The sequence below is a fragment of the Rhizophagus irregularis genome, chromosome 4, assembly GCF_026210795.1.
Source record: "Rhizophagus irregularis chromosome 4, complete sequence".
Lineage (NCBI taxonomy): Eukaryota > Fungi > Glomeromycota > Glomeromycetes > Glomerales > Glomeraceae > Rhizophagus > Rhizophagus irregularis.
Genome location: NC_089432.1, coordinates 5,658,868 through 5,685,295, shown reverse-complemented (window position 1 = coordinate 5,685,295; position 26,428 = coordinate 5,658,868). Strand labels below are relative to the sequence as shown.

Sequence of the window (26,428 nt, the reverse complement as noted above, 5' to 3'; positions counted from 1 at the left end):
ATATTGGTAATACCGCCATTTTATTTTTTTAAAAAAAATTATATAATAAAGCATCTAAAAACCCGTGACTAATAGATTAAAAACAATGAAACCATTTGACGACACAATGATTATCACATAAGCCACACATTTTTATTAATGTCGGTCAACTTGGAAAGTTTTTTTGACACAAATTTGATTTCCCCAGAACTGAATCCTAATAATTTATCTTAATTAAATTATTCATGGCTATTTGATTTATTTTTATATATAAGATGAGATCGTTTTAAATGATTTAATTTTAAAAGACAATGAAAATGAAGCTTGTATAAAGTTTTTAACTTCCGACAATTGAGTCGATGTTGATTGGTTCCCGTCATTGCACAATAATCTTAATTAGTTTAAGATCTTTTCTCCGGACTTCATTTACATAACGGGTAACATTAGTAAATATTTATAGTAACTAGTACTCTCTTCTAATATTCATTGCGTATAACTTTCAAAAAAAGGATTGGAAATATTTTGAAATTAACCCATCGAAAATGTAACTTTAGTCATCAATAAGACAGTTAAAAGAGAAATTGCATATTCGGACACTATAAATTTAGCATGCAAATAAAATGATGACTTTATCCATGAATAAAAGAAATTTACAATATTTTAATTATAATAATATTTATAAATTGTTCATTTATAGTATATACAAAAATATATATAAGCTATAGATAAACTTAATAATTTAACGATACATAATTATTAATTACATTATCTTACACATAATTATATAATTTTAATCTGTTAAGGTGGTGATAAGGTAGATGTAGGTGTAGGTGTGGCAAGCGTATTAGATGTAGCAGTTATAGTTGTAGTTGTAGCAGGTGGTGCACTAGAATCAGAAGACTTATGCCTGAATTGAAAAATGATTATAACTACTATAATAAAAACAATAAAAGATATGATTCCAAGTAAAATCCACTTTTTCTTCCTAGCTTTTATTGCGTCTTTATTTGCGTGAGTCAGTGCATCGCCGGCTATTTTTATAAAAGGTTTAATTAAAATTTAAATTCTCATAAATTCAATATTAAAAAAATATATTACCTTTTTCAATTTTTACCAGAGTTTCAGTCACATCTTCCTCAACAGATGCTAATACAGGATCTTGTTCTTCTACCTGCAATTGCATTTCACTAAAAAGAGATGCTAACTCTGAAATGGTTTGTTCAATTTGTTTAATATCTCCATGTCGTTTTTGAACTTCTGCTAACGCGGCTTTAGCTTCACCGGTGCGTATTACTGCTTGTTGAAATACTGATTGACCAGAAGGATTGGCCAAATAATCATCTATTTCTTGTTGATTCGCTTCAGGATTAACCACCCTGTATTGACGGGCCATTCGATCTTTTTGGTGTCTCATATATTCATCCTCAACGTTTCGATATTCTTCAAGTACGTTGGTAAACTTTTCATGGAGAACTTCATGTCTTTGTTTACGAATGTTTAAGTTGAGATCATTTTTAGGTAATCGAGCATTTTCATATTGGATTTTTTTAATTCGATCCTTTAACTCAAATAATAAATTCTTTGTTTCAGTCATGAGACCTTCACGTTCTTTTCTATGTGTATCTGCTTGCTGGTCTGAGGTACTAACTATAATATATGTTTGCAACATTTGAATACGTCCGATATTATCTTGAATTTTCTTAATTCCTTGATCAATTGCAGAAGCTTCTTCTAGAAATTGACCGCTAGCGTTATACCCTTGAGAATGCGCCATTTCATACGTTTTAATATCGTGTTTATTAAAAAGTCTTTAAAAAAAACAAATTAAATAAAATCAATTTATAAAATTCTAAAAGTGTTAAAAAAGAAAAAAGAAAAAAATAAGGAACGAGACGGCGTAAAAATTTAATAAATGAAATTTTTGAAGTTATTCAGCCTATAAATCTAAATGAAAGAGGCTTTATCAATCGAGGTTAGTCGCACAAATTCAAAAGATAGGCTTTGGTAATCTATTTTTGGATTTCCGCTTTCTTTATATAGATCGATTAGATATTTTAAAACAAACCGATTATTAAGTTCACGAAAATTTTAGTAAATTTGATAATCAATAAATAATAATAGATCGCAGATCAATTAGGTCAAATGAGTGAATTTTTTTTAGTAGTGATTGCGTTTTCACATTAAATATGAATTTTTTAATAATGAATCTTTTACGAACGTTAAAAAAATTAAATTCTGAAATATTTCCGGAAAATATTTCGGTTGAATTGATAAAATCGGAACCGAAGGGCGAAGCGGCACAGCCAGTATTTATTCAGAAAAAAATTTATATTATTTTTTGACGGGAAGATTTGATCGGCTAGTTAAGCCTAGATTACATTAAAATAATGCTACGCCATAAACGCGAAAAAATTGATAATCGTTTATAAATCTTTGTATACTTAATATCTCCTGTTCATATACTATTTTTGTGACTTGACACGTTTTATTTGAAATGACAATCCAATAGGGACAATATCGGACTTATAGGACTGCCAAGATAGTATAGAAAATGCGCGTCTCCTTAAAAATTGAAAATTTGTAATTTCTCGTGTATTTCCTTATTGTTCATTCTTTCACAAAAATATGATAGAAGTTGATAGAAACGGCGAAGCTGAGGAAGTCTCTGCAAAAAAAGGTGTTCGTAAACAAAAAAAGTTATTTGAAGGAATACAGAAAGCAAAAGATGAATTTGCTTCAGAATTCGGATATTTATTTATCGAGTTTATTGAAAAGTATGTGTTTTATTTTTCAGGTATTCGAAAAAAAACTAAGAATATTCTAACTTGTGGGTTAATATTTGTAGTTACAAGAACACGACTGAACCAGGCTTTAATCCATATCTTAAACAATTAGAAATTATGGTGAATGAAGATAAACACGTATTTTACGTAAATTTTTATGACATTTTTAATTGGGAAGAAACCAATTCATTATGGCAAGCAATCTTATATCAGTATTATAGGTATTTAATATTTATGTAGACGGTTATTTCTTGTTGATTTAAAATTAATTTGTATATTAATATTAAATCTTATTTTTTCTAAAAATTGAAAGAATTGAACCATACCTTCGTAAGGCAGTTGAAATTCTTATTAATAAATATTTTCCAAAGGAAGACAAAACTTCAAATAATAAGAATGAAAATAATTTTGACATGGATCAGGATGACACCGAGATCCTCGATACAGTTGATAAAAAAAGAAAAAAGATGGATAATTTAGATGAAGATGAGTCAGCACGAGAGAGTTTAGAAAGATCTTATGCTCTTGATTATTTAGTAGCTTTTCATAGTATGCCAGCTATACAACATATCAGAGAGATAAAAACTGAAAGAATTGGATGTCTTATGAGTATCAGCGGCACTGTAACAAGAACTAGTGAAGTGCGACCGGAATTACTTTTTGGAAAATTTACTTGTCAAGAATGTAAAATTGACGTACCTAACGTGGAACAACAATTTAGATATACTGAAGTACATATGAGAATTCTTCGTAACTTATCTTATTATGTACAATATTAATCGTTTACAAACATTGATTTCTTGTAGCCTCCCTTGTGCCAAACTCCCACTTGTAACAATCGTACTGCGTGGGTTCTCGATAGTGACCATTCCGTTTTTACAGACTGGCAACGAATTCGTATACAAGAAAATCCTAACGAAATACCAACTGGATGTATGCCTCGAACGTGAGTTGCAATTAAAATAAAAATATTAAATAGTGCCGTCTTAATATTTATCATGAATTTTATAAATATAAATTCAAGTCTCGAAGTAATCGTTCGGCAAGAAATGGTCGAAAAAGCAAAACCCGGTAATAAGTGTATATTCGTGGGTACTCCTCTTGTTATCCCGGATATCAATCAACTTGGTATTCCAGGTGCTGGTGCGGAGGTATCACGTGATAATCGTAGCAATCGTACTGCTGATGGTCTAGCTCGCGAAGGAGTTACCGGGTTAAAGGCTCTTGGTGCTAGGGATTTATCATACAAAATATCCTTCATGGCATGTACTGTGCATACTGAGAATGAAAAGGTAAAACAAAAGGGGCTTTAATGTTTAATAATGAATGATTTTTTATCACAATATTGATTTCAAATCCAAAAAAAAAAAACAGATTGGTAAGACACTTGGAAGTTCAGAATATGAAAATGTTGAAGAAGATCAGAAAGCATTCCTTTCGTTACTTACGGAAGACGAAAAGAACGAATTAATTGAGATGAGCCGAGATGAAAATATCTTTGAAAAATTAGTGAAGAGCATATCTCCATCAATTTTTGGTACGTCGCCAAAGCCTAAACTTTTATTAATAACTTATATGAAATTAATACAATTTTTATACCTTAGGGCACGAAATTGTAAAAAAGGGGATTCTTCTTCAACTTTTGGGAGGTGTCCACAAAATTACTCCAGAAGGAATTAAATTAAGGGGAGATATCAACGTGTGTATTGTTGGAGATCCTAGTACTAGTAAAAGTCAATTTCTCAAGTAAGTATTATTTATTGAGCCCATATCGTTATAATTTTGTATATTCATTATTTCTATTGTACAGATATGCCTGTGTGATGAACCCTCGTTCGGTGTTCACGTCGGGTAAATCCGCTTCTGCAGCCGGTTTAACTGCTGCTGTCGTTAAAGATGAAGAATCTGGTGATTTTACCATTGAAGCCGGTGCTTTGATGTTGGCAGATAATGTAATTAACGAGTGTTTACCTTAAAGTTACAAATTTATAAACTCAAGTAGCTTTAAATTAAACAGGGAATATGCGCTATAGATGAATTCGATAAGATGGACATACCTGATCAAGTTGCTATTCATGAAGCAATGGAGCAGCAAACGATTACTATTGCAAAAGCTGGTATCCATGCAACTTTGAACGCTCGAACTTCTATATTGGCAGCCGCTAATCCTAGAGATGGACGTTACAATAAGAAATTAACGCTAAGAGTAAGTTTGCAAGCATTGTAAATTCATTCGTTGAAATAAATAAATAAATAAATAAATATATATGTTTATCATTTTTTAGAGAAATATTTCTATGTCAGCACCTATAATGTCTAGATTTGATTTATTCTTTGTTGTACTTGATGAATGTAAACCGGATGTAGACAAGATGATTGCGGATTACATAGTTGGAACCCATCGACGCGGAGATGATAACATAAATCCATATTTTGATACCGCCAAACTTCAAAGATATATACGTTATGCACGAACCTTCAAACCAAAGGTTTGTAAACTCTTCTAACCGAAAATAATATTAATTACAATAAATTAAATAATGTGATGTGTTATTAAAAGATTACTTCAGAAGCCGCAAAATTGTTTGCTGAGAAATATAGAGATCTTCGGCAAGACGATGCAACCGGTGCTGGTAGAAGTTCTTATCGAATTACAGTTCGTCAACTAGAAAGTATGATACGTTTATCTGAGGCTATTGCAAAAGCTCATTGTAGTAATGAGGTAAGGCAAAAATTTCATAATAATATTTCTTGATTTGATAATAAATATTTTAACGAATTATGCTAATTCTTAGATAATACCGGACTACGTAAATGAAGCGTGTAATCTTTTACAGCAATCTATAATTCACGTATATCATGATGATTTATTATTAGATGATGACGATGAAGCTCAGAACGATGATGTACGTCAGCAAAATGATGATACAATGGAAGTAGATGACGATGGTGGCTCGAATTCAAATCAATCAACTTCACGACGTTCGAGGCGCTCGGAAAATACAATTTCGTACGAAGATTTTACAAAGATTCGAGATAAGATTATATCTAAATTAAAAATAGAAAGATGTGAGTTTATTTTTTTTTACCATCCGGCTACTTATTTGAGTATATTATTGTATTTATTTATTCATAATTTTATTTGTAATCGATTAAATTAGCGTGTGGCGAAGATGAATTAATTCAATGGTACTTGGAAGAACATGAAAACGATTTTGTAAGCGAAGAATCAATTGAAGCCGAAGAAACAAAATTTAAGAAAGTAGTGAAACAATTGATCAAGGTGATATATTATTGCTCAATTTCTTAGCGATTTAATATAAGTAATACAATTACTAATCTTTTACATTAAAATATAGGATGCTTGGTTGTTACCAATTGCTGACAAGTCATTTGAAGATGATGAAATTGGTCCTGAAGAATCTGATGATCAACAATACACTGAACCTGTTGACGAACAACCACCTACTGGACGATCTGGTCAAATGATATTGGCCATACATCCAAATGTTGACCTAGATATGTTAGATAATGAATATGATGGACAATGTGGGAAACAACGAAGAAAGAAGGAAACCGAACATTCAAAGTTAAAAAAGCCTAAAGATGATATAGTAAGCAGGGAGGAAGATGATGATGATGTCAATGATGCCGATGAAGCCGATGATGACGATGATGATGAAGCCAATGATGCCGATGAAGCCAATGATGATGATGATGCCAATGATGATGATGATGCCAATGATGATGATGATGAGGAAGCCAACGATGATAATGCAGCTGATGAAGAAGCCAATGATAAAGAAGCTAATGATGATGACAATGCTGATATGGATGAATGAGCGGTCATTTCGGGTCATATTTTTAAAAATAAACTATACAAATTTAGTGTTAAAATTTTCAAAATTTTTAATTGAATAGTTAGCCTTAAATAAACTGTTTTTATCAGATGCTTGTTAAGAATATGTTAATCGAATTTTAATTGAATCAATTAAATTATTTTGATATTAGTTTTTTTATTCTATGGTTTTACAAAGCTATCGAAAATAAAATTATCATATATTTTAAAATAGAATTAATATTTTAATTTTCCAGTTTTTGTAAACAAATTTTTATTATTTGAATATTAATTTTATAATTCACATTAGAGTTTGCAAAGAGTTTAGAAATTCTTTATCCTACATACCCATATTTATAAGAAATATAGTTCAGTGAACATCAATATAACCAAGTTATTATGTTACTTTTGGAACTTTATAAATTGTATAAGAGATATTTAAGTTCTGTTATAATGAGGCATCAAAAACTTAAATATTCCAAGTCCATAACAAGATACTTATTTTTGGTCCATATAATTATTTGTTTATTATAAATAAAAATAAGAAATACCAGTACCAGTAGACAATAATAAGTAGTATTACAATCCTATTATTTTAAAATTTTTTTTTAAGAATTAATAGAGTATAGTTCAAACTTTATTAAAAAATAAAAGTAAAACTAATTATTTATCAAGCAAAACAAAAGGAAAAACAGTTTAAGCAACTAATTTTATTAAAAAAATAGTTTCAGATTGAATTTTGACTATACTAAAATTTTAAAAAAATAGTTTTGGCAAGCATCTTTAAAATTAACAACCCATACTTAATAATAATAACAAATATTAAGATAATCCTATTGGAATCATGATTGATAATAAAAAATTGGTAATAGTATTTATTGATTTATTAAAAATTTTCCTAGAATATTTATTCCTATTTGAAGCAGATCAAACTTGCCAATTCTTCAAATACAATTTATTTGAAGTTTAGTGAAGATGAAAGAAATGTGGACTGTAAACTGTAATGATAACTCTTTGTTTATTAAATAAAAAAAATGAAGTATTAAAACCAGACCATCAATATAGTAGTATTAAATTTTATAAATTTTTTAGAGTATTTATTATTAAATAGTAAATTAGTATTTATCTTTATATAGGTAAAAAAAGATATGAAATATTGGTTAAAATTGGAAATCTATTTAAATATCAACTTCAAGATTTTCAAGAAAATAGGATTTCTGTTAATAATATATATTGGTTAATAAAATTTATGTATAATATAATGGAATTAAGTATTCCAAATTCAAAATATTTTTATTTATATTGTAATTGTAAAGCAAGTAATTACTGGAATATGAATTTATATTAGCCAATTAATAAAAATATAAAATGTAAATGTAAACTTATTAAAAATAATTTTTATTAAATTAATTTTATTCTAATTGTAAAATTCTAATAAATTAAAAAAAACCATCATTATTTTCAGTTATTAAATAAAAAAAATTATATTTTAAATAAGTTATATCTATTATTATGCATTTCAGATGCATTAATAATAAAATATTTTTTTAATAATTTATTTAAAAAAAAAAGGAATTTGAATAAAAAATAAAAATTGAATTAAATAAACCATAAAATTAATTAAAATTCATTTTGAATTTTTTAAATCAAGATCAAATAATAATAAATAGAATTGGATTTCATTAACAGGACCTGATAAGAAAAAGGTTTTACAACATTTTCCTATTGTTAATTTTATTTTAAGAAAACATGGTAAAAATATTCAAAAACTATAGCTTGATTTTTATAATTTATATTTGGTTTTAAAATATCCTAATCTAATAAATTCTGAAATTAATAATTTTGAAAATAAAGTAAAATAATGAGTTAAATTATTCTATAATCTAAATTAGAGTTCTGAATGGGTCAGGTCAAGTCAGATTAATTAATAAACCTGACCTGAAATTTTTTTCAGGTCAGGTCAGGTCAAGTTATATCAGATTATCTGTTTGATCTGACCTGAACTGAAACCTGAAAATTTTTGGGATTTTTATTAAAATATCAAAAAAAAATGGTGCAAAACATTTTTTTTAAAAATATTGCAATTCACTTTTTTATATTAAAATTGTATAAAAAGGTAAATCACAATATTGTAACTAACTTTTTTTATATAAAATCAATATAAAAAAGTAAATTCTGATACTGCAATTCACTTTTTATATATAAAATCAATATAAAAAAGTGAATTCTGATACCGCAATTCACTTTTTATATATAAAATCAATATAAAAAGTGAATTATAATACCATAATTTACTTATATAAAATCATAGTTTCAGGTCAACAGGTCATTTAGATTATATTAATGTTATAACCAGAATTGATACTGAATTGCAATTGCTAAACCTGACCTGATAAATTCAAGTCAATCTGTCAGGTTACCTGAATTTGGTCAACTTGTTCAGAACTCTAATCTAAGTCAAAGATAAATAAATTCAAAATTACAAATAGATTTATATAGAAAAGAAGACTTTTTATATACATGTTTTTTTTTAATATATTTCAGAATTTTGCAAAACTTATTAAAGAAAAAAAATTTAGAATTGCAATTTTTTTCTACTTCAAAACTATAATCAGATATATATATTATATATAATAATTGTATTAATTATATCACTAAACAAATTTTTTACTTTTATTTTTTATTTTTATTTAAATTCAATTCTTTATGTCGTAATACTAACAATACTATCTATGTTTTCTTTATTCCTTTTTACTTGTACTTTAATACTAACGATAATATCCATGTTTCTTTTACTCCTTTTACTGTTTCTTTAACTCTTTTTACCTTAATACTAATAATAATAACAATTTTTTAGTAGAACTACTATAAATAGAGTACAGCTAAAGTGGGGTAGGACTGCAGTGGCTCAAAAAATTTTGTACTGGATTCTTCTGATAGCACATAGCAGGAAAATATTTACCACTATAACTCAGCCGTCATAATAGTGTCACTGTGATATAGCAGGACCAGTTTTTTGCAGCTGTGTAGCTTATGCGAGCACTCGCCATACTCACGAAGGACTCTTTAAGCTCAATCACAGCTCAATGTTAAGCCAGCTGAACGCCACAGGTAAATATTTTATCATACATGCCACATCAAGGAAATCCAGAAAATTTTTTGAGCTACATTAGCTTCACTTTAGCCATATCCTATAAATAGTAAGATTAAAGGAAAATTTGTAATACATGATATAATGGAATTTGAAAATCATCAGTTATATTACTTAATTAATAATACTTTACAAGAAATTTAAATGTAAAATATTAATGCTGATAAAATATAACAAAATTTTTTAAAAATAATAAGGTTTGAAATAGAATTATTATTTGTTGATATTTACTTCCACTAGTCGAAATAAGGCAAATCAGACATGTGATAAATCAGCTGAAAATCAAACTAAATTCAGCTAAAATTCAGAAAATTTACACAATTCGGCATTTCCGATTTATAACAATCAGAAAATTTACACAATTCGGCATTTCCGATTTATAACAATCAGACAATTTACACAATTCGGCATTTCTGATTTATGGCAATAAAAATTTGACATTTAATTTAAAATTAGCATATGATAAAATCATTAATTTCGGCTGAATTTTAATTTTGGCCAAAATTAAGACCGAGTTTCAGCCTAATTTCGGCATTTTCGGCATTTGAACTTTAATTAAAGTTAATTCTTATCCTCCCAAACCCAATAAATCTGGATAAATTATAATAAATATAATAAATCATAATAAATTTGACATTTAATTTAAAATTAGCATATGATAAAATTGTTAAAGTTAATTCTTATCCTCCCAAACTCGATCAAATACTAATAAATCCGAATAAATCATAATAAATCCAGTTTTAATCTATAAATTGACAAATAAGAATCTATTAGCGAATATAGTATTTTCTATTTATTTGATTTACGGCTAAATACTCTCTTGCATTCCTTTGATCTGAAATTTGGTAATTTATTGGAATAAATCGACTAAAAATATGATGAATCAGAATAATACAGTCACGTGACTCTTGATAAAATTTGGCACACCATAGCTCAACATTACAAGTATTAATGTCATTATCACTACTGAAATAATATCGAATATTTCTAGAGCCTGCATGTTTATACCATCGGACATAAGCCAAAAAATGCTCAGCAGGACCATTCGGAAGGTCAACTGTATGAATAAAATAATATTGAACTTGACCAGGGTAAACGTCAACATCATTGTCAATCGTTATAAATTTTGCCGTAACAAATGAACTTTTTACATGACGAGACGACATTTTTGAGCCGAATATTTCAGAACTAATTCTGCATCTTCCGAATTGATTCATTCTGACACGAATAATAATTGAATCTTTGGGTCCTTCTTCAAATGGTTTTCAGAAGTTATTTGCTGGGTAGGTCGCATTATAATAATCTACCATTATGTCAAGCATTTCACTTGACATTATAACTTTTTCCAAGGAAGGGCCTAGCATTTCTCCTGGAAATGCTTCGCATCCAGCAATCAGAGATTCTTTAATATTTTGCGAGTATAGCAAATATCGCTCCATTTCAACTGAAGTAAATTCGTCGAGTTCTGAAATTGAACTGACTGAAGGTCTGGTATCAAGTATATCGAGACCTTTTGTATCAACTATTCCAGAACTAACAATATTATTAATTTGTTTATCGTTCATAATTCGGCACATGAGCTCTGGTTCAATTTTCCAATGGCTATTAGGCAAAGAACCTAAAAAATAAATAAAGGAATGTAATTTAAAATTAATTTTAGAAGAAAAAGGATATTTTTAAATGTCAGCATCTTACCTAGTATGCCATTTATGCGCTCGAACGAAAAACACCAAAAAGCGTAAAGAGGCTCAAAATCTTTTGCACATTCGTATAAATGGAGCGAAAGGTGAAGGTTCGGAGTTATCATATCTTGACCGTAATTTTGCTCAATTATTTTTACAATTTCAACCAATTTTGGTGAGCTTCATCCATTAAATTGGATTGAACAATTCGTTCTACCAAAATCGAGCAAATTCTTACAAAACGTGTAATAATCTTCTTATCTATGCCAGGAAGGTGTTTTCAAAGTGACACTGTGGCATAAATGTTAAAAAATATTCGCCACTGATCGGCTGTAAAATTCGCAAAACCTTCGCCATATTTCACCTTTCCCGGGATCCTACCTATGTCAGCTGGTACTTGGAATTGATTCATTTTCTTTTGAATTTCTTTTAGAGTTTCCGGTTTTAATATATTTTCATCAACCCAAATCCGCTTAACAATCCACTTTGCAATACCTAAGAATAGGCAGTGCATTGAATCAATTGATAAAAACTGAATTGGGTCGAAATATGGCAATCTCAGCAATTCAGACCACCTTACGCCAGTAGTTTTTACAAAGTGATTCCTTGCAGCATTTGAATTGCAGCGACGCCATCCAAGGGCATTCTCGCAAAATTGTGCTGAATTTCGATTGATGAACCATTCACTCATATTATCCATTCCAGCGAAATTATATTTATGATTTTCGTAATTTGCTTTCTTCTCACATCTATAACATGATGAAAGGACTGAAATATGCCCACATATTTTTCTTGCCATGGAAATGTCACACAAAACAAGTATCAGTGCCGCTCAAATTTTTCTTGGTTCTTGGTACTCAAAAGTGTTATTAAACGTCACTCCGTCCCAAAGTAACACTAATTCGTTGACAATTGACGCCAAATAATGGTTAATTTAGTGGAGACTCACTTCGTTTAGACTGGGCAACAAACCAAGAACCAACATATTTTCACGTTTAAACCGCATATCCTGTGGTAGATTACAAATTGCGGCATATATTACTCCGGTACTATGGATAACACCATCATATGGTTGAAACCAATCAAGATTCAACATTAAACCAAGATTAGAATCAGCCACTTCAGTTCGAAAAAATTTCGCCGAATTTTCATTGCTTGTTTCTTTAAAATTTTTCCAGACCTGACCGTCATAGATATCAGTTAAAATATTGTCAAATCGTTTGTGTTCAGACCAGTGACGTAAATTTTTTTCAAATCCCGGCTGGCAATACATTGATGCTAATTAATTTCTGATACTAGTAAATGGAAATATCTTCTCAGATCGAATTTTAATACGGCCATGTAATAACGTTAATCTTTCTGCTAAAGGCGTCTGGCATTATTTTAATCTCCTGGATGTTGAATTAGGAAATTCGACATGACTACACTTCATAACTGTAAGATTTTTATTTTGCTGAAATTCTTCTACTTCCTTTTTATTATATAATTTGTGGCATTTCAGACATGCCGCAAAGTTATGATATTGATCTTTTAGCCCAAGAACATTTCTTGCTAAGTATAAAAAGCCAGGAAATTCTTCAAAATTAAAACCGCCAATTTCTATCAATAACAGCTTTATGAATTGAATAAGCGCTTCTGTTGCTGTTTCTGGAATATTAAATCTTTTGCGAAAGCTCATTATCCACAGCAAAATCCACAAAAATTGTCTATTGGCATTTGTGTCTGGACTAATTCGATCTTGAAATTGCTCATAAACAGGTGGGGCATAATTCTCAAAATTTCAGTATACTCATAATCATTATTATTGCCGTTATTGATTTCACTTTCATTTGATTCTTCGTCAGTTTCATTCGATTCTTCATCAGTTTCGCTTGATTCTTCATCAGTTATGAATAATTCTGGAGGAATTTCTTCTTCGGTAATTGTTGCTTGTTGATTTGCGTATCTTCTCAAATGTTGTCGACAAAGTAAATCAGTTGATAAGTCGTCTATTTCCTCCATTTTCATTCGTTAAATTACGTTCCAATTATTATCTGAATCTTCGTCAGACGATACTGGGTCTTCTGGTAAAAGATTACTATAATCTTTAGATGATGATGGTAAAGGATTACTATAATCTTCAAATGATGATGGTAAAGGATTACTATAATCTTGAACAACTTCTGAATCTTGGTCATCATCCGAATCTCGATCAGCCTCATGGTTCAATTTTGTACGAATATCTACTATTTTTCTGTTACATTTAGAACAATTGCAAGAAACCATTCTTCTGTCATGTGTATGTATAATCGAAGTAGATTTTTCAGATTCTTCATCAATTGCTCTAGAGATCGCTCTACTTTTACGAGAAGAGCGAGCTGTAATTGATTCTTCATCATTGCTAAGTAAAGCAGAAACTGATCTCTTTCGTCTACTCATTTTATGAAATAAAAATTTACAATATTTATCTCAATATATTTTTAAATAATGTCAATTTAATTCTTTTTAAAAAGTAAATTCCTGCTGCGCTACAAATCGAACAAATTCAATTTCACATTATAAATCGCCATAATATGTTTTCAATTATTCAATTAAAATTATTTTTTAAAGAACAATATAAAAAATTCGCCATATAATCTAAGTAATACATAGGAGTTAAATTAGATCCTTTTTTAAAGAACAATATAAGAAATTCGTCGTATAATCAAAAGAATAAAAAAGATCATTTAATCATTTAAAGGATAAATTTAATTGTTAAAAATTTTTTAAGAAATCGACGGTAAATACAATATCATGATAATTTGATTGTAATTAAGCTTATAAGAAAAAAGCTTAATTCGACTGATTTTAAGCTATAAAAGTTTAAATTTTGAATTTTTTCTCTCATCTCTCTTTTCTTTCTCTTTCTCTTAATTTTTTACTTTCACCATGTTCCAACAAGAAAAAAAAAAATTACCAAAGTTTATAAATATCCGTCTAAAATTACTCCTGCTGCCACCGCAACCACCACTAGCAAAAGCGCTTCTGAAATTCCTCCTGATGCCACCACTAGCAACGAAACTACTCCTGCGCCTGCTACCACTAGCAAATTGACCGTTACTTCAAAATCAAAAGTTCAGCATATGAAAGAACAATATAAAAATTTCAAGGTTCCAGATTCCTATTTAGAAAAGCAAAAGGAACTTCGCCATAATTTAGACCTTGATAATGATAATCCATCTTTGGAAACTGGTATAATTATAACAAAATTGCTAAAATTGGTTGCTGTTTTGGTTGCTTTACATTGAAAGTTTGTTTGTTTCCGAATTTGGTTAATAAATTTTAGAAAATCATAAATTACGTGCAATAATAACCAATTTGTGTAATAAAAACACGAAGTTAGAGAAAACAAACGTAGATATTTCTAAGGAATTAAAAAGCTTAAAAGAGAATTTCAGTACGCTTATGGAAATTAACGATGCATTCGGTACAGAAAATGAAGAATTAAAAAGAAAAATCAGAACAAGTGAGATCAATGATATCGAATCCAAGCATCTTTCCAAAAAAGCCAGGGCAAAAGAAGCGTAGTCCAAATAAGTGACGATGACGATAAAGACGAAGATGTTGATGACGACTTGATGGATTCCAAATCGAATGCAACTGAAGAATCACCCGAAGAGCCTAACGAAAGAGAAGCAAGGGTTTGTTGAGTTTTGACAATCATATTTGATACTAATTTTTGCAACTGATTTCAATACTAATTTCATCTTTTACGACAATTTACAAATTTTTATTAATTTAACACAATTCTAATTTAACACAATTTATATACTAACTTTTACGAATTACTAATTTTTTATTAATTTAATGCAAATTCGTATACTAACTTTATAATTACTAATTTTTTACTAATTTTAACACAAATTTGTATACTAACTTTATAATTACTAATTTTTTACTAATTTAACGCAAATTCGTATACTAACTTTATAATTACTAATTTTTTACTAATTTCAACACAAATTCGTATACTAACTTTATAATTACTAATTTTTTACTAATTTCAACGCAAATTCGTATACTAACTTTATAATTACTAATTTCAATAACTAACATTTTTGGCACCACAAATTTATACTGAATTTTCTACTAATATATCTGTTTGTTGCTAATTTTTATTATTTCATAATACTTTCTCTAATTTTTCTTTTTCTAAATATCAATTAGATCAAAATGAAATCAATCTTAAAAACACTTAATGATAAATATAACTTAAACTACAATGAAACGTTTAACAGTGCAAAAAACATTAAAATTCAATGTAAATTAATTCCCAAAATCTGAAAATCACTTGCTCCAAATTATCGACCATCCTTTAACCAAGTAACAAGGTGGTTAAGTAGCCTACATAAATCTCGACGATCTAAGTTGAGTTTGAGGATATCCGGCAAAGAAAGCATGAACAATCGACGAGTTCATGCCAATAATAGATTAAATGATAATGTATGTAATGTAATCCAGCGGCAAATTAATAATCCATATTAACTCATTTTAAATTTATCAATCAGAAAAAATTGCGAAGGATAAAGGCTGTGAAAGATCTCTTTAATAAAAAGGATAGCCGAATTATGAGTTATAGAAAACGGGATCTGTTAAAAATTCTGGCAAATCATGCATATCATTCACTGGAAGTGAGTAAAACTGAAGATAAAGGTTCAAAATCGGTCATTAATGTTTATGATCTATTGTGGCGCTCAGAAGAGGTTACTTATTTTATTTTGATAATTTATTTTGCTATAAATTTTTACTAATTCCGATTTTACTTATTTTCACTAATTCTGATTTTACTTATTTTTACATTTTCTGATTTTATTTATTTTTACATTTTAGTTGAGACTTTTATTAAGAAATGTTCTCGATAAACATGTAAGAGTGAGACAAATGGCGCAGCAATTGCGACCTCGGAACTATGATGACGAGATACAATGCTATGATAAAATACCACCGGATGATGCTCCCGATTGGTCATATGTTGATCAACCAGATATGGTATATGACACAGAATATACAGACGATTTAAATATTGATGATGAAGATTTAAACGCAATTTTAGAAGATAAAGCGGATAAATCTGAAAGTTTTATGCAAGAAGATTAATGGTTGGAATTTCAGAATTCTATTTTATTATTAATTTACTCTTTTTTTTATTTTTGCGTATTATAGTATGTTTTATTACATATCTGAATTAATTTTACTCTTTTTTTAGTTTTGCGTATTATATATTATATTTTATAGCATATATAAATTTATTTTACTCTATTTTTTTAGTTTTGCGTATTATATATTATATTTTATAGCATATATAAATTTATTTTACTCTATTTTTTTAGTTTTGCGTATTATAATATATTTTATAGTATATCTGAATTTATAAATTGAATTGTAATTGAATTATATCTGATTTATATCTGATTTATTATATAATAAATTTAGTTGATTTATGTCTAATTAATAGTGTCGAATTTAGTAGTATTTGTTGATTTATATTCGATTTATATCCAATTTCTTATTCTGAATTATATCTGAGTGGCAACTACTCAGAACCTAAACGGAATATTGCCTTTTTAAAAAATCGGTCAAAATTGAGTTATAAATCAGATTAAAATTAGATGATCGATTTCTATCTGATTTGGACAATTTTGACTAGTGATTCCCACTATTATAATAAAAAATAACATATTCAAAAATTATATAGAAATTTACTTTTTTTGAAACTATTCAGAATCAGTAAAAATTACAGGTTAAATTTTTTATTATAAATTTTTTAATAATACTGTTTAATAATTTTATATAAATTTGATTTAATATATATTTTGTATTTTTATAGTTTTTAAATAAAATATAACTCATAGTATTTGTAATAAAATTCTGTTTCTCCTGCAAATTCTTCAAAAATACATTAATATTTGTATTGAATAGGGCTGTATTTAAATATTTCTTCATCTTTAAAAAAATATACAAATATATTTTCTAAAAAATTTTCAATTGAAATAAAGACATTTATTTCTAACAAAATGTTTGAAGAAACCAAGTTTTTTTTTAATAAAAATTATAAAAAAATAATATAAGACAATATTTATTTATCATGATATTAGTTAAAATAATTTATTTATATTTTATTATTAATGCTTATTAAGATTGGTAAAATGCATTTAAGTATTTTATACTTAAAATATTAATAAAATGCTTAAAAAATCAAATAGTTAATAAATATTAAAATTTAGTATTTATTTAATATATTAAGCATTTATTGCTTAATAAATATAAAATTTTAATGCTTATTAAATATTGCTATTTAGTAAACATAAGGTTTCAGTTAGTCCAACATTATGATGATAATGAATAAAAATAGAGTATTATTTTATTATGTAAATGTTTATTTCTTTTATGAACAAGTAATTTTTGACAAGTTGTAAAAATTTTAAAGTAAAATTTGCAGTAAATAGATAACTAGTTTTTTATTATTACTATAGAAAATAATGTTGAAAATAAAACATGAAAAAAATTATGTACAACTGATATAACTAATATATATATATAATCATTATAGTATATAATAGAATTGAAGATAAGCAAAATTAGCCCATATGTTATATTTAATATTTAAATATATAAATATCACATGATATATATAGACTTGATTTAAAGTTTAATCCTTTTAAATCAGCTGATTTTTGATATACCTTTACTATTATTATTATTATTTTCTTTATATAGTTTTATAAATCTAATATGTTTAAGAGATAAATTATTATTTAACCAGAGAAAATGATCAACATTTCATAATTAATTTTACAGGATTTTAATAAAAAAAATTTTTTTTGGAATTTCTTGTTCTTTATTATAAATTTTTTTTAACAAGTAAAAAAAAACAGTATACAATAACTTTTCTATTCAAAGAAAATATTTTATAAATTTGTATTACAAGTATATAGGATTCTGCTTACTTATAAGATAGGTTACTTCCAAGTTTAAGATAAAAATTATATATAAAATTTTTTGCAAATTCTACTATAAAAGAAAATTTTATATTACATTGTTATGATTTTTTCTTTTTAGCCAATTAACCAATAAAATTTAAGAAAAAAGTAAAAATCATTAATAAAGGGCTAATTTTCTATAATAACTTTTATTATAAATAAGCGGGATTTTAGATATATATATCAAACTTTTTCCAATAGTTCATTTAATTTATGAGTTTTCTTATAAAATTTCTTTTGCTTATTTTTAATATTATAAATAACTTAAAATATTTCTTTATTTTGAATTAACAGCTTTTTAAACTATAAGATTATAATAAAATATATTTATAAATAATTATAATGTCAAATAATACATTTTACTATTATCCTATTTTATAAATTTACTTATTAATTTTCAAGTTATATAGAAATTATTTTTTAATAAATTTATCTAAAATTATTTTTAAATATAAAAATAAAATATTTTAAAAATAAAAAATTTTCTTATTGCAAAAAAATGGAAATATAATAAATTTATTACTTATAATTAGTAATAAAATAATTTTTTAATGTTTAAAAAACATTTTTTTAAATAAAAAAAAATTGGTTAATTTTATATAGTATAAAAATTACTGATTTTTAAAATATAAAAAAAAACTATTTTATTATACTAATTTAATAATTTTTTTTATGTTTTTATTTCTTTATAATAAAAAAATTATTCAATATTTATTTTTTAAAAAGTTTTTTTTTATTTAATATAAAAACTAAAATTTTGGCTGAATTTTATTAAATTAAAAATCAATAAGTAAATTTTATAAAATCTGGTAATTTATAGTAGAAGTACTTTATTTTTATTGACAATACTTTTTGTTATTAGATTTAGATTTTCTTTAATTTATTTTTTATAAAAAGGAATAAACTTCTTAAAGCCAAAAATATTAATTTGAAAAAAATCTATTAATCAATTTAATACATTTAATACTAATATTCTTTACTAGCTGGTTATTATTTTCAAATATACTTTTTTTTTAAATTTGAAATTTTAATTATTAGCAATAATATTTTTTTAAATTATATTTGAACAAATGGACAAATAAAATATATTGTTTTTATATATTGACCACCAATCTGTAGATCTTGTTTTAAAACCTGATGAATAATTAATTATAACATAACCTTTTAAATTCATATGAACTCATTGAAAAACTACGTTTCCTCATCTTATTTAAAGGCAAAGTTAATCAAAATGATAACCATGTCTCTGCAAGAATAATATAATCACTGCAGAGTGCAGAATAACCATTGGCAAAATCATTCGTTTATAAAACTTAACTTTCGCCACCTTTTAATTGTCAATCATTTTATTTAAAGGGAGGAGGTTTATATAATATAACGGTAAATCTTAATGATATAAAATATAATTGAGCTATATTTATGTTGTTTTGGATATATATATAAAAAAAAGGTTGGAATTTAGGAAAAATAAATCCGTTATCTTTTAAATCATTTTGAAATTGAAACGATTATAGGGAGATTGGCTATAAAATGAGGAGAGTTGTGGTAACAAGTACGAATGATGCATCAAAGCATCATCATTCATGTCACCAAAATTCTGTTTTGGGTAATCAGCACCATAGAGTTCATCCTCGCTCACAAAACAGTCCAATCCAGCTCTCACTTTCTACTTTTTTTGCTTACTCATCCAACTCAGGCCAACCAACCTACTCGTCGTCTTCCTATCCCACACAAAAACGCATTCTCTCTGCCCGACCATTTCGCTCCCTGTCTCGCTACCTATTTGTATGTATTAAATTTGATAATGAAAAGGAAAAACGAAAGTTAAATTGAAAAATACAGAATAAAAAAGTGTTACCCATGACTTCCTCCACACCTTCGTATATTATGCTGGATGCCTGTACACAGCCCAGTCACAAATATTAGTGAACCCTTGCCGTTAACTCGTGTTGCAGTTTCCATCGACTACTCTCATCTGGACAGTTTAACTTAAATAATAGTTGTTTAAACAAACCATCAAAACTCTTTGCTAACGTGTTTTTCACTCGATCTTTATATTTTTGGTTTTCAGTGCCTCTAATTATTTGTGCCGCTGTGTCAAGACGCCGTAAACACAAACTCCTTCTTTATTAAAGCTTTCATAACTCTTGCAAAATCTTAATACGAGAGTGAAGGGAATATGAGTGATCCTGCCGAAATAGACATAGACTCCGTCATTGACAGACTTCTGGAAGGTATTTTTTAGTTTCTATTTATTTCATTAGGACTTTGGTTAGGTTACTAAAATGTATTTTAGAATAGGACTACAAACTATTTTCAATAACAGAAAAAAATAACCTGTTACGATCGTTAACTTACGCCAAAGAAAAATATTGTTTATTTTATTTTTAGTAAGAGGGTGTCGACCTGGTAAACAAGTGCAGCTTGCAGAGTTTGAAATTAAATATCTTTGTACAAAAGCGAGAGAAATCTTTATTTCTCAACCTATACTTCTCGAACTTGAAGCCCCAATAAAAATTTGCGGTGAGGATATTTAAGAAAAATTTGAAAAATTATTTTTTTAGCATCACAAGAATTTAATCGGTGCGTATTTTATCTTTAGGCGATATACATGGTCAATATTATGATCTTTTAAGATTATTTGAGTATGGTGGGTTCCCTCCAGAAGCCAATTATCTTTTTCTTGGTGACTATGTTGATAGAGGAAAGCAATCGTTAGAAACCATTTGTCTTTTGTTGGCTTATAAGATAAAATATCCGGAAAATTTTTTCATTCTGCGTGGTAACCATGAATGTGCAAGCATTAATCGTATTTATGGTTTTTATGATGAATGTAAGTAAATAACGATTAGTTAAATTTTTAGGATTATGGTCCAGATTATTTAGTATATGTGTGAATTTATTTTAACATAAACAAATTTTAGGCAAGCGAAGATACAATATCAAGTTGTGGAAAACTTTTACGGATTGCTTTAATTGTTTGCCAATTGCTGCAATCATTGACGAAAAGATTTTCACTATGCATGGTGGTTTATCACCCGATCTTCAAAGTATGGAACAAATTAGAAGAGTTATGCGACCCACAGATGTGCCTGACACTGGTAGCGTATTCAAATTTTTTTTCTTTTTTAATATATTTACATTTTTTATTGCTTAATCGATATAACTAATTATGTCGATTATTTAATTCTGATTAGGCCTATTGTGCGATTTATTGTGGTCTGATCCCGATAAAGATATTACTGGCTGGAGCGAAAATGATCGTGGTGTGTCTTTTACATTCGGCCCGGACGTTGTTAGTCGGTTCTTACAGAAGCACGATATGGATTTGATATGTAGAGCACATCAAGTGGTGGAAGATGGTTACGAATTCTTTGCCAAGCGGCAGCTAGTTACATTGTTCTCGGCGCCAAACTACTGTGGCGAATTTGATAACGCTGGTGCAATGATGAGTGTAGACGAGACTCTTATGTGCTCGTTTCAGGTAGATTAAATTGAACTTCGACTTATTATATTTCTTCAAATAATATTAATTCCTCTTTTTTTTAAAGATCCTCAAACCAGCTGAAAAGAAACAGAAGTATACTTATGGCGGAATGCAGGCAGGACGACCAGTAACCCCGCCACGCAATAAGAAGAAGAAGGAAATGGCCAAAGTTCCATAATTACATACTGACAATTATCCATAATTTTTTATTAACATTCATATTTTTACTATTTGAATCTGATAACAATTTTTTTTCATGGAATTCCAAATATATATTTTTTTCTTCAAATTTTCACCTTTCATATATATATTTTTTCTTGCTTTATGTTTCTTTTTTTTTTTGATTATTCTTTAAAAATTAACCTATACAAAATTGCAATAGAGAAAAAAGCGACCGAGCGTTTGAAAATTTTTTTTTTTTATGAAAGTATGTATGAATTTTTTTGTTGGATGAACAAGTATCATTGGATGAATTCTAATGTATACTTTATATAACAACGAAATTATATAATGTTCTCCGGTTTTACAGTTTGTAATTCATTGTTGAAGTGTTATGACGAGGAAAAGTATATCTGGTTGGGAGGAGTTTGCGTATGCGTGTGAAATTTTTTTTTCTTTTATTTTTTATTTTTTTCTTTCATATATTTGATTCTAGTTAGTACATCAACAAATTGGGTTTAACTTAGTTTAAAACGATAAGTTAGTAAGGTGTGAGGGGTTTTTATCCATGTTGATAAAAAAACAAAAAATATTATGGTTAAAATAGTCAAAAAGTTGTCAAGTTGTGCTTGTGTATATATTTATATATATTATTTTACGGGCAAAAAAAAAATTTTTAATATTACGAATTGTTATTTCCCTTTAACTTCTTACTTGGATCTCATCATATTCAACTCCTTTGAAATTGAATGTTTTAGAATATATAATATAGTTTGGCTTTGTTATAACATTCTTATTACTTTGATTTATGCTCTGTGAGCTGACTAATCTTTATATTAATATAAAAAAACTTAGCTGTGCTTAACTTTTTTTAATCATAAAAAGAATCACGTTATTTATGTGATGTGATGGAAAATGATAACGATAAGATAGTATGATCTTCAATTAGTTTGGCGACTATATATACTTGTATCGCTTCTTATTCATACTGAATATTTTATTTAACGATGGCTCCTCCTGAGACTCCCTCTGTTGACTCTCATCTTTCTTCACCACAATTCTTGACTTCTTCTCAAGTAAAACACAACCATATAATGTCTCCTTCAAATTCTATAGACTTACAATCTCTTACTTCCTTATATCAAAAGGCAAAAGATGATTTTCTTTTACGAAAATATGATTCTGCGCATTCACTATGTTCCGCTGCAATCTCTAAACTCACAAATTTCTCACCGATTTCTTCCTCACCTTCAGCAAAAATTTTACAAACTAAAATTTGGATCCTCTATATTAATCTAATTGCAGCTGTATTTGCAGAAAAACCGCCAATAATAACAAAAGATCTCGAGATTAAGAGACTTTTAGAACGATCAGCTGAGAAAGTTGTTAGCGACGTATGGCTTAAAGTTATTAATGAAGGATATGGCGAGGAAACTGGCGAAGTTCCTGGTGAAGTTGTCGTAGCATGGTGGGTAAGAAGTTTATAATAATGGTAAATGTGCACAGTATGTTATAAATTTATTATTATTATTGAACAAATAATATATAATCAAGTTAATTTTTATTTTTTCTTTACCAATATGAATTTTAATGATTAACCGATTAACCACTCTTTTTTTTGTATGTTTATTTTTGATGGTTCAAAACTAAAAATTATAATTATTAGTATCCTATTTTGTTTAAATCAACAACAAGCACCAAACGGACGCAATATAATCGAAGAATGGCTTAATGCACTCTCAGACGAATTAATATTACATCTTGAACGTATATCTTCTAAAGGCGTAACTGATGACCCAATTTTAAAATCTTATGAAAAAGTCGTGGAATTGTATGTTTTACAAGTGCTGCCAAAATTGAGGGACTGGGATTTAGCTTCAAAATTCCTTGCTGATAACGAAGTTATTAATAATGAACGCAAGAAAGTAAGCGGATTTTAATAACATTTTTTTTAAAAGATTCTAGTACTAAATATAACTATTTGTTGACTTCGTTCAAAGGTTTATGAGCATACCCTCTTGAAATTAAAAGAGAAGTCTAATAAACCCACGCCACCTAAACTTATCAAATTAAAAAAAGATAAATTAAAAAAGGAAGATGCCAATGGTCATCATGTTAATGGCTTCTTTACCACTCGAACAGAAAATGCTCATATAAATGGTTTGGGAATGTTTGCAAATAACAACCAAAAATATGTTAATAATGGAACGTCTTCGTTTTCGTCAAATATGATGATACGTAACAATAAACAATTCATTCGTTCTTTACACCCTGGAACGAGAACAACGGCGATAACAACAAATAGTAGAAACATTGTAGATAATCGACAGATTCCATCACCAACATCATCTGCTGTTAATCGTATAGTATCAACATCATCTACAACTTCTTTTAATCGTATGGTGGAATATTTTATGTTGTATTTGCAAAGGATGATGTCAAAAATGTCAATTCCTGGAATCTTTTTTTTCATCATGATATTGTTCATGTTTTCAAACAGAACAAATATTAAAGAAAAATTACGCAACGAATTCTATAAGTGGTTGGTCAGATCATGGCAAACTCTGAAGGCAGGAACAACCATAACATATATTTGATTCGAACGTACGTAGAGGCAGTGTTTATATTAAGAATCGCAAAAATCATTTTTTTATATAAGTAATTCGGATTTGTATGTACAGCTTTTTGGACACGTAACATTTATATTTCAAACACTTTATTTAATTGATTGAACTAATTTGCATTTGATTATTTAATTTTTTATTTGTAAAATAGATATTTAAAGGTTTTATAAAAGTCTGTGTTATTGCTTTAAGTATCAATATATCTGTATCATTATCATAAAAAAAAAAATTCCTAATTCTAATTAATTTAAACGACTGGTGGACATTTTAGCACAATAATTGAAATTATAATAACTATCTGACTTGATAACAAGGATGTAATTATCTTAGGATTTATACAATATTGTTAATTAAAATCTGGAGAAATAATCATGTAACGATTATGTTTCCAACCATCCTTTAGGCCACTCAAACCCTTCATCTCCGCCTTTTCTCAAACTTTTTACTTGGACAATATCTATAATATGTTTAATCAATAAATCACCATATAAGTGGGGGAAACGTTCTTCTAATTCTGGTGGTGCTTCCCATTTAACATTTTCTTTTATGCCATTTTGATTATAAGATATTTTCAATACTAAAATTTCATCTTCGTTACCAAAAAATCTAACTGCTGTTTGTATAACTTGCGTGGAATTTGAAAGATGTATAAAACCATCTTTTTTATCTAATGGCGTTAATGGAATTGGTATTTCTAAAGAGGAAAGTGGCGGAAGTTCATGAGATGTAAGAAGAATTTTGTAAAGAAAATTTACTTTGAAATCATACATGATTTATTCGCATTTTCAGGGAAAAAAAAATTCTTATAATATATAATCATGACTTTTTAATTGGAGATAATAAAATGAGGAATGTAATACATGTTTATATATTTTTTATAATAATAGTTATAAATAGGATTATATTAGCAAAACTTTGTATTTAAACTTTATTATTTCAAATAAACTAATAATTATTCTGTTTTTGAGTAGTAGGTAGTAAATTAATTTTTAAGATTTTTAACATTTCAATATCAAAGTAAATTTAGATATAACTTAATATGAAATAATACTATTTTATTTAGTATAAATAAGAAATATTTAGAATTCTTTAATTAGCCTAAAGAATTCTATTTACTTTTCATAAGTTGTTATAAAATTTTAATATTTAAACCTTATTTATTTTTTTTTCCTTAATTGTTTTTCTAAAACTATTAATATTATGTACCAATGTTCTAAAACTCAAAAAAATTTCTTTTCACTATGTAGAATTGCATCTAACTCTCTTTTTATTATGTATATTATTATCTAATCTATTGTTCCTCTTTCTAACCTATTGTCTCAAGTACTATGATCCATCAAAATATTTGACCTTATATCTTATGTAATGTGTGGAGCCGGTATGGATATGAAATATTTGATGATATTAGAAAGCTTATTGAAAATAAGTTTATGGATAGCATAAATAAGGTACTTGGCTAATATAATAAAATTCTTATTTTTAAAGATAATTTCTTATACATACATTTCATTGATTTTAGAAACAATTTCTTGATGAGTTGAAAAGGTTACAATGATTTTTGAAAAGAGATTATGAAAAAAATCTGATTGTTGATAAAAAAGGAATAACAAAACATAATCTTTGTATTAGTTATTGCTTACTGTGGGCATTTGGAATTTACACAGAACAACATACACATGCATCTCAAGAATGTGCTGAATTATTTACCTTTTTTAGACATCTTAAAA

General features: G+C 27.4%; 9 protein-coding genes across 10 annotated transcripts; 6 read left to right on the top strand and 3 right to left on the bottom strand.

Moving 5' to 3' along the window:
* Nucleotides 1-585: 585 nt before the first annotated feature.
* Nucleotides 586-1,859, bottom strand: OCT59_024516 (uncharacterized protein). Its single transcript, XM_025316188.2, has 2 exons — nucleotides 1,078-1,859; nucleotides 586-1,010 (listed from the first exon to the last, which is right to left on the bottom strand). The coding sequence occupies exons 1-2, from the start codon at nucleotides 1,751-1,753 to the stop codon at nucleotides 778-780; spliced, it is 909 nt and encodes a 302-aa protein (XP_025181186.1). The 5' UTR covers nucleotides 1,754-1,859; the 3' UTR covers nucleotides 586-777.
* Nucleotides 1,860-2,194: 335 nt separating this feature from the next.
* OCT59_024515 (uncharacterized protein) lies at nucleotides 2,195-6,828 on the top strand. The gene is made up of 14 exons (XM_025325454.2): nucleotides 2,195-2,753; nucleotides 2,825-2,983; nucleotides 3,076-3,493; nucleotides 3,569-3,708; nucleotides 3,787-4,054; nucleotides 4,137-4,299; nucleotides 4,367-4,508; nucleotides 4,573-4,714; nucleotides 4,780-4,968; nucleotides 5,048-5,251; nucleotides 5,323-5,484; nucleotides 5,558-5,831; nucleotides 5,924-6,045; nucleotides 6,122-6,828. Exons 1-14 carry the CDS (start codon nucleotides 2,605-2,607, stop codon nucleotides 6,602-6,604), a joined length of 3,015 nt encoding a protein of 1,004 aa, XP_025181185.1. The 5' UTR covers nucleotides 2,195-2,604; the 3' UTR covers nucleotides 6,605-6,828.
* A 6,282-nt stretch (nucleotides 6,829-13,110) lies between these two features.
* On the bottom strand, nucleotides 13,111-13,434 carry OCT59_024514 (uncharacterized protein; the record flags this gene model as incomplete). Its single annotated transcript, XM_066135482.1, has 1 exon — nucleotides 13,111-13,434. One exon carries the CDS (start codon nucleotides 13,432-13,434, stop codon nucleotides 13,111-13,113), a length of 324 nt encoding a protein of 107 aa, XP_065991497.1.
* Nucleotides 13,435-14,534: 1,100 nt separating this feature from the next.
* On the top strand, nucleotides 14,535-15,101 carry OCT59_024513 (uncharacterized protein; the record flags this gene model as incomplete). Its single annotated transcript, XM_066135481.1, has 2 exons — nucleotides 14,535-14,684; nucleotides 14,964-15,101. The coding sequence occupies 2 exons, from the start codon at nucleotides 14,535-14,537 to the stop codon at nucleotides 15,099-15,101; spliced, it is 288 nt and encodes a 95-aa protein (XP_065991496.1).
* Nucleotides 15,102-15,849: 748 nt separating this feature from the next.
* OCT59_024512 (uncharacterized protein) lies at nucleotides 15,850-16,548 on the top strand (the record flags this gene model as incomplete). Of its 2 annotated transcripts, XM_025329757.1 has the most annotated exons (3): nucleotides 15,850-15,894; nucleotides 15,960-16,154; nucleotides 16,282-16,548. In XM_025329757.1, 3 exons carry the CDS (start codon nucleotides 15,850-15,852, stop codon nucleotides 16,546-16,548), a joined length of 507 nt encoding a protein of 168 aa, XP_025181184.1. The 2 variants fall into 2 exon arrangements, with proteins under 2 accessions (XP_025181184.1, XP_065991495.1); XM_066135480.1 differs by lacking the exons at nucleotides 15,850-15,894; nucleotides 15,960-16,154 and having other exon boundaries at nucleotides 16,333-16,548.
* Nucleotides 16,549-19,961: 3,413 nt separating this feature from the next.
* On the top strand, nucleotides 19,962-20,511 carry OCT59_024511 (uncharacterized protein; the record flags this gene model as incomplete). Its single annotated transcript, XM_066135479.1, has 2 exons — nucleotides 19,962-20,216; nucleotides 20,503-20,511. The coding sequence occupies 2 exons, from the start codon at nucleotides 19,962-19,964 to the stop codon at nucleotides 20,509-20,511; spliced, it is 264 nt and encodes an 87-aa protein (XP_065991494.1).
* A 99-nt stretch (nucleotides 20,512-20,610) lies between these two features.
* On the top strand, nucleotides 20,611-22,740 carry OCT59_024510 (uncharacterized protein; the record flags this gene model as incomplete). Its single annotated transcript, XM_025316187.2, has 6 exons — nucleotides 20,611-20,665; nucleotides 20,823-20,954; nucleotides 21,034-21,264; nucleotides 21,356-21,532; nucleotides 21,629-21,915; nucleotides 21,983-22,740. The coding sequence occupies 6 exons, from the start codon at nucleotides 20,611-20,613 to the stop codon at nucleotides 22,094-22,096; spliced, it is 996 nt and encodes a 331-aa protein (XP_025181183.1). The 3' UTR covers nucleotides 22,097-22,740.
* A 336-nt stretch (nucleotides 22,741-23,076) lies between these two features.
* Nucleotides 23,077-24,674, top strand: OCT59_024509 (uncharacterized protein; the record flags this gene model as incomplete). Its single annotated transcript, XM_025316186.2, has 3 exons — nucleotides 23,077-23,545; nucleotides 23,744-24,002; nucleotides 24,078-24,674. The coding sequence occupies exons 1-3, from the start codon at nucleotides 23,085-23,087 to the stop codon at nucleotides 24,672-24,674; spliced, it is 1,317 nt and encodes a 438-aa protein (XP_025181182.1). The 5' UTR covers nucleotides 23,077-23,084.
* Nucleotides 24,675-24,803: 129 nt separating this feature from the next.
* OCT59_024508 (uncharacterized protein) lies at nucleotides 24,804-25,513 on the bottom strand. Its single transcript, XM_025316185.2, has one exon. It carries the CDS (start codon nucleotides 25,469-25,471, stop codon nucleotides 25,082-25,084), a length of 390 nt encoding a protein of 129 aa, XP_025181181.1. The 5' UTR covers nucleotides 25,472-25,513; the 3' UTR covers nucleotides 24,804-25,081.
* Nucleotides 25,514-26,428: the final 915 nt, after the last annotated feature.